General features: G+C 36.9%; 1 protein-coding gene across 1 annotated transcript; it reads right to left on the bottom strand.

Moving 5' to 3' along the window:
• Window positions 1-344: 344 nt before the first annotated feature.
• LOC145670002 (zinc finger MYM-type protein 1-like) lies at window positions 345-2,231 on the bottom strand. The gene has a single exon (XM_081738343.1). It carries the CDS (start codon window positions 2,229-2,231, stop codon window positions 345-347), a length of 1,887 nt encoding a protein of 628 aa, XP_081594469.1.
• Between the last annotated feature and the right edge of the window lie 5,944 nt (window positions 2,232-8,175).

Raw genomic sequence — 8,175 nt, 5'->3', positions numbered from 1 at the left:
AAAAAATTATTGTAATTTGGTGGAAACTTATGTAAATTTGGAGTATATGTAAACCCCTGTCTGTAAATTGCAGCACATAATAGTATTAGGTAATGGTAATAGGTCTCGAAACATAAATACTTATGTATGTTGGCATTCTTGTACGTGTTTGTATTTTTTTATCTTTGTGTTTCTTTCTATTTTTTGTATTTTTTTATTCTAGTGTTTGTTTTAAATTGATAACATAGATGTAATATTTTATGTAAGACTCCTGTAATTGGGATTCTCCTATTGGAGTCAGCGGATTTAAATAAATAAATAAATAAATAAACTACTGCATTGAGAACTTCGAGAAAAACACATTTTTAATTATTGAGTAAATGATCAATACTTTGAGGGTTTAGGCCTATTTTTACATAAGGGTTATCTTTCTTTTTTTCCTTTTTTGAGCTGTAGATATCAACCAAACTCTCTATATCCAATTTTCTTACAACATCTGATTCTGAGTATAGGACCATTAAGTTGTTCATCCTTTCTTGGCCCATAGTGCACCGCAACCAGTTGTGAATCCGCCTCATTGCTGAAAAGGATCTCTCACAGGTGGCACTATTTGATGGCAAAACGAGAGCAATCTTCAAAACGGTGCCAAAACTTGTGTATGTCTCTGAGCCGGTCGTTAATACAACTTCCATTAATTTTGCAACAATTTCTTTTAGCGGGTTTCTTTGCAGATCTATACCAGAACTTTCCATAACTCTTCTTAAAACTACCATTTCTGCCTTTAGTATATTTCTATCAACTTCAGGTATAGAAAACATTTTGATGAATGGTTCTGCTCCAGCTTCATCTACTCGGATAAACCGTTCGCTGGCATCAGCTATTTCCAAAGCTTCGCCGCTGAACCTTCTTTTAAGCTCTTCTGTTAAAATGTCTAGCAAAGGGTAATAAAAGTCATTTTTGTACTTATTTTTGACAAATTCATCCCTTTTCTGCAAATTAGTGGTTTCAGGATACATATCATCTCTATCTCTCTGGCCTACTGAACTACAAATTACAAAATCATCTAGGGTTTTCGATATCACTCGAGGTCGTTTAGGCTTGGAGCTATTATCTGTAGCTATACCACTCTCATCTTTGTTTTGAAAAATCCTTAGGTCAAACTCGTTATCAAAAGCCTTTATGTCTAGCCATTTCTTGTCCCATGAGACTTGGTTTCGATTGTTAGTTAGCTCTTCGATCACACCCCTAGCAACATTTGAATTTTGTGCAATTGATGAGTCAGCTTTTCGTAGAGCTTGGCTAAATACATTGATTAATGGCAAGCACTGAGGAAACACTGACAAACATACGATAAAATCCAGTGAGGTTACAGACAAAAGCAGACCCTTTGCTTCAGGGTTTTTGGGATTCCTTATGTCCGAAGCTGTAGCTGTGAGTGCAGCGATAACTGCGGAGTAGTTTCTTTTTACAGATAAAACTGAATTGGCTCTGCAAGGCCATCGAGTATCGCTTAGTTTGTGAATTTCATGAGGTCCCGGACTGGTAATGTTTAGCTCTCTCTGAACTATATCAAATTTAGCGTGTGTGTCAGGATATCTGAAGTATTGGTACAGACATTGCATAATGTTAAAGAAATTGCAGCTTAAATCTTTGTCCTTGCAAGCTGCAACTAGAACTAGGTTTACTTTGTGGGCCAAGCAGTGGACACAGATTGCGTAGGGGTTTTGTTTTTTGACGATAGCTTGTAAACCATTGTTTATTCCAGACATTACACTCGCTCCATCATATGCCTGGCCAACCATCAACGCACTTAATCCAATATCTCCTAATTTTTTTAATATAACATCAGCTAATGAAATAGCAGACCTTGAAAGTGACACATCTTCAATGGCTATTACTCTTTCTTTGATCTCTTGTCCTACTAAATACCTGACGCAAATGCAAAGCTGCTGAGTTCTATGGGATTTTGCTTCATCTACCATTAGTGCAAAAAATCCAGAGCTATTTATTTCGTCTACAATCACTCTTAAAACTTCTGTTTTTATGATGCACAACAACTCGTTTTGGATATCAGGGCTAGTCATGTTAAAATACTTATTGTATTTTTCTTTGAAATTTTCATCGTACTTAGAAAAGAAGTCACATAATTCCAAGAAATTTCCTTTGTTGCCTAACATATCAGACTCATCATGACCCCTTAGAGATAAACCCTGCTTTAACAGATATAGCAATATATCTATTAACTTTTTCATAGTCTCTGTTTTCTAGTACTAGTTCTTTGTGGTTGTCGGACAATAATGTTTGCACGGACTGACATGGTTTTCTGTATTCAACCCATTTTGTCATAGAAAAAGAATGTGCTATACTAATGGCATGCTTATCTAATTTCTCACCAGCCTTTTTCCATTTTTTCATACCCTTTTCAACAAATAACTCTTCTCTGTTGCTTGAGGGGAAATTGCCTACAGGCAAAGCAATAAACTGCATCGTTTTTAATGCTGTATTCTACCCATTCATGCTTTTTGTAGTACAAAACAGAAAAGTTGCGCTTTCTACTATCTGGAAAGTCTGTCAAAGGAAAATGCTGCAAGATTGGACGAGCTGGTCCGCTACAAAGATCACCTAGGTCATTTGCTGAAATTCCAAGCGAAGGCGCAAGTTCAGTCTTTCTTCCTTCATTACGAGATGGCAGCGTTTGCAGGTTAGGAGTCTGTTTACAAGCATCACTTTGCACTGCTGGAGTGTTATCCATAGTTGAAATACTATTATTTGCAATAGGTTCCTGTTCTCTTTGTTTAAAAAACGAACGAATGTCAGGTTTAGGTTTTTTGCTCGTTGTTTATACACACATAACACACCACACTGTCTAAAACTCACGAGATGACGGCTTACACTGAACTACTGAACTGACAAAAATGGCGGGGTTGGCGGCGCGGGATATACTCAGTCTCTGTGTTTGACAGTCAGTGTTGCCAACGGTAATGTTGCATTTCCTTGCAGTGACCAAAAAAAAAAAAAAAAAATCCCTATACATTGGGTAACCTCAAAGATGTGCTTAATCCATTTATGATAATGAACTAATTATATTTTTCAGTAACAATCGTGAAAAATGGTTAGAAAGCAATGCAAATAAAGATGATGTTGTTACTTTTTAACGTAACAGGTATAAGTTGATCAGTTGATTAAATAATGATATTAAGCACCTAAAAAGGTTTAAATTGTTTTAGCTTAGATTTTTTGGGGGGCCTGGCCCCTCCAGGCCCCCCATAACTCCGCCCATGGTTGTTGCTGTGTTCATTTTAGAATGACAAGGTTTTAAAAAAAAACTTTATAAACTGTCATACCTATTATGTGGTAATACGTGCCAGTGAGGAAGACAGTTCTAGTTTTTTTTTTTTTTCAAAATAATATTTTTTTATTTTAGATAATTACAACTTTAATATTATCTTTCGACGCTAAACAGGAACCAGAATTAGGGGCATTGATCATCTCTTGAATTCGTATTTTTTGATGATTGTGTTCTTGTAGAAGGGCTGTTCTTTCCTTCAAAACACTGTTGAAGTACATACAATAAATTGCTAGTGTACTACGTAAACACAAGCCAAGAACGGGAGGCTTATCAGAAAAAAAAAAAAAAAAACGGAACATTTTGTGTTCTCTTTGCATTTTAGTCTGATCACTGTATGATTTTCTGAAAACAGACAATCTCATTAAAGTAGGATGATTGGACACCACGGGCGTCTCTGCGGGGGACGAGCGGGACGCGTCCCCCCAATATTTTGAAGTACAAAATATTCAATATTTTATTCTAATTTAATTTATTCATTAACGACAGAATAACATATAAATAATAATTATTATATTTATTTGGAATATAATATTCAGGCTGTGAAACGATTATAACAGAGTTCTTGATATACCTCATGTGGTCCGTGAAGGTAAGCAGAAAGATAATAAATGGAATCGAAGATAATAAACAGGTTGGGCTAGGTAGTACCGTTTAAATCACTTTGTTTGATGTCTCCCCCCCTTCAAATTTTACATGCCAGAAACGCCAGTGTTGGACACCCTAGTTTACCTAGAAAATATGAACAAATCATTTTTTTAGAAAATCGTCTGAAAACTAACCTCAAGAATAAACTTCGTTCATGGGTGTTTTCAGTACAAACGACTCACGCCACATTATTTGTTATGAATGAAATACTTACTTATGAAGCATCAATAAATTAGTCCGAGTAGAATTTTATAACACCGTCTGAAAAATATCACTTCGAAGCAGACCTAAGCAAGCTAACTTCCAGAAGAATATTATATGGTTGTTAATAATTGTTTATGAATATGCACTGTAAAAAATGAGGTGTTGAAAGAACACAAAATGACTACCACTTTAGCGTGTTAATTTACTTGTGTATTAATTCAGCACCAACATTTTTTTTTTTTTTTTTGCGTTTACCCGGTTAAAGGGTTTTGCCCTTTCTTCTGGGTAGTGACTCATAAACATTTTAGACTCCACAATATTATAGTAGGTCTATGAGATTTTTCTTTATTCATTAAGAATTAAATAATTTATACATACATTCAATACTGATAATGATTAATCAAGGGAACGATAACTAAACAATAACAATAATAAAAAAAGGTAATAGGTGCACAAAACGAGTATATAAGGTGATAGGTGCACATATAAGTGAAACGTAGAACAATATTATATATATGCATATAGGCAAAAAAGGGAAAGGGCTAGTAACGAAGTAGAAAACATAATATATTAACTGAAAGGACGATATGATGAAATGATAATGAATGAATTGCACTAGACGCCACATCACGAGGTTTTGTTAGTGGACAGATGCAGTTATCTTCTGTTCCTGGGGCCACTCAGGAACTGATGAAGACAGGGGAGGCCCATATTAGTTGGTAATCACTATGAGTATGATGGATAAACATGAGGTGATAGATGACGTGGATGATATATGGCAAAGATCTCGGGATCTCTAGTGGCAGGGTCCAATTGGAGATGATATAATGTCATATAGTGTTGCAGCGGAGAGTCGATGTATCGTGTAGGTGCATCGTTGTCTCTATCGTAGCGTATAATGTCCTGTAGCATTTCGTGGTGTAACTCAAACCGACTAGTAATATATCGGATTCGAAGTTGCTTCAAGTGTGGAAGTAAGGACTGAAAATCGATAAGATCGTACAGGAGCCTGGTTGGACTTGGTAACCTGATTCTATACGCTAACCGTAAGGCATGTCTCTCCATGATACACAATTTTTGATAATATTTATCAGATGCAGAGACCCAAGCCGTGTGACCATATGTTAAGGTACTTCGCGTGGAAGTTTTGTAGGTATGTAGTACCGTAGAGGGTTGTAAGCCCCAGCTTGTACCAACTAGCCTTTTAAGCAAATTGAGTCCATTTTGAGCCTGGGTGACAACCTTCTTAAGATGATTGATCCAAGACAGTTTACTGTCAAAGACGATACCAAGATAAGTCAGAGTCGAATGAGCCGGAACTGGTGTATGCTCAACATGAAGGCGTAGTAAAGTCGGGTTACGGTACACTCTGGAGCGTCGTCCTGGTGGTAAAAAAACAAGTGATTGTGTCTTCGCAGAGTTAATACTCAGTCTCCATATGTTGCACCAGTCGACAAATCGATCAATAGCAGGTTGCATAAGGCGATTAATTTGCTGAATAGTACGGGCTGTTGAAAGAAAAGCTGTGTCGTCAGCAAACTAATAAATTTGGATGTTGGCTGGTAATCTGAGATCGGCAACGTATAAGAGATAGAGGAGAGGCGACAAAGACGAACCTTGAGGAACTCCAGAGTGTAAGACGATTGGATAAGAAAAAGTGCTGTTTATGAATATGCCAGACGTCCTGTTAAGAAGAAATTGACCAAGTGTATGTAAAAAGTAGATAATATATATTGATGTAGTTTATAAATAAGCCCAGGATGGCAAACTTTATCAAACGCTTTCTCGAGATCAAACGTGACTAAACAAGAAGGAAAACCCCGGTTATATTGGTTATAAACGGCCGTGGTAAGACGTAATAGCTGACCTATAGTACTAAAATGAGGCCAGAAACCAGCTTGATGAATAGGCAGAAGATTGTGACGTCGGATCTGGTCATGAAGTCGGCGAACAAGAAAAATTCAGCACCAACACATCGCTCTCCGAGCATATCATTAATAACTAGTTACTATCTGAGAGAATTTGCATTCGTATTTATCGTTTAATATGAGCAAAGCTTTGCAAAATATCTTTGGCACTTATGCCAAGTAACGAATAATGTTCTATACTTTCTGTAATCGGTCACAATAATATTGTTGTAAGCCTGTGAATCATCTGACAACAGTTACACAGAAGCTGTGCTTCCATCTGTTTTCTTTATTTGTTATTCTTGTGTCTTAGCATATATGAACATAAGATGGCAGAACTGTTGCAGAGCTGGATATGGAAAAATATCCAGATAACTAAAAATTCTTCCACTATCTTATCCTTACATATTACGAATAGCGAGTTGAGAAAGGAGGTGCATGATGACCTAACTCAAATGAAGACGGTAATAGCGGAAATCCAAGTGACGGAGACCAAACAGAAGGATGAAATGCTGCAGATGAATGAGAAAATTGTATCCGAGGAGGAGAACTTGAAAACTCTGAAAGCTACAGTGGACTGTCATAGTAAATTACTTTCAGAGTTGAGTACTCAGGTAGAAAGACAAAAGAATAATTATGAATTATTGTCTCAGCGAATTACAGGTAGAACTAACCATAACAATTCTGATATTTCAAGTGTTAAAGTTGATAATTCTGTTATAATTCATGATTCTGTTTCAGGTATGAATGCATCTTCCGAAATACCCGTGATTGCGACATCTGTTTCTTTAAGTACCGCCACGGTAACAACAGTTACTAGTCAATTGGGATATGATTGTTGTAAATGTATTAGACATGTAAATTCGGGAACATCACAAACGAACACGAACCCTACCATGTTGAATGTAGGACGGCCAATACCATCACATCGCGAGGATAATTCGAGTGAGGAGTGGAAAAAATATTTAGTTCCATATCGATATTCCACAGATAGAAAGTGTTCCGACTATTCTGATCGTGAGAACGCTATATCCTTAGCCGAGTTGCGGAAAGGTTTACATATTGATGATGAATATCGAGATAGTACTTGTTGTATGAAACCTTATCGAGATAATGCTTGTTGTATCAAACCTGGTGATTTAAGCGATATCCCTAAATATGGGGGTCAAGTTACACCAGGGGCGGCTCGGATGTTCCTTGATGAGTTCGAACAATATGCTGTGATGTTCAAAATAACTGGGAATGACAAATTGTTATTATTAACGCGCTGTTTAGTCAAGTCTGCAGGCGCCTGGTTACGAAACGTATCTAGTTCCATTTACAGCTATGATGATTTCTTGTATATGTTCAGAAAACATTATTTGTCTCCTAAGATGGAGAGATCTCAGAAGCGTCAACTCCTGCAGGAACGGTATGTCAAGTCTCGTCACGCGTCGATGGTAGAATTTGCGTGGGGATTGGTGGACAAATACAGGATGATTGTAGAAGAGTATGATGAGGATGAAGCCATCGATATTGTTCTATCTTGTCTTCCTCCCGACGATTCAAGATTGCTACGCGCTGCTCCTTGTCGTTCAGTAGAGGATCTATTATTCCGTCTGGCGGATATACAGAGATGTCCTAATTATCCCCCGAGACAAACGCCTGTCGTAAGAACTGCCTTTAACAGAACTTCGCAGAACAAACAAATGGCAAATTCAGCGGTACAAACAAGTTCTATGGAATTTAACACAGGACAAGGTCGATTTCAACGTTATCGGAACTATAACCGTAGTCGCTTCCGTAGAAGAAATTGTAATTATTTAACTGATGATAACGAAAGACAGAGATGTTGTTGTCACACGAGTTGTACTGTCCATAGTAATGTAGCTAATAATCCTGAAATGGAAGATAATTGCGTGGTATCTAACTTTAACGAAACAAACACTACCATTAACGCAATAACGAGTCAGGAAAACTAGGTTTGTACTCTTGTTAACAGAAAAAGAACAATGCTTATTGTTTTATTAATTATTTGTGTTTAGTTATTGTAGTTGTTATGTTAAACCTTTATTGTAATGTTAACCCTTTGATGCTATGTTAACCCTTTGT

The sequence above is a fragment of the Thermobia domestica genome, chromosome 14 (assembly GCF_964235325.1).
Source record: "Thermobia domestica chromosome 14, izTheDome1.hap1.1, whole genome shotgun sequence".
Classification (NCBI taxonomy): Eukaryota; Metazoa; Arthropoda; class Insecta; order Zygentoma; family Lepismatidae; genus Thermobia; species Thermobia domestica.
The sequence above is the reverse complement of the archived record's forward strand: the minus strand, read 5'-3'. Positions and strand labels throughout refer to the sequence as shown.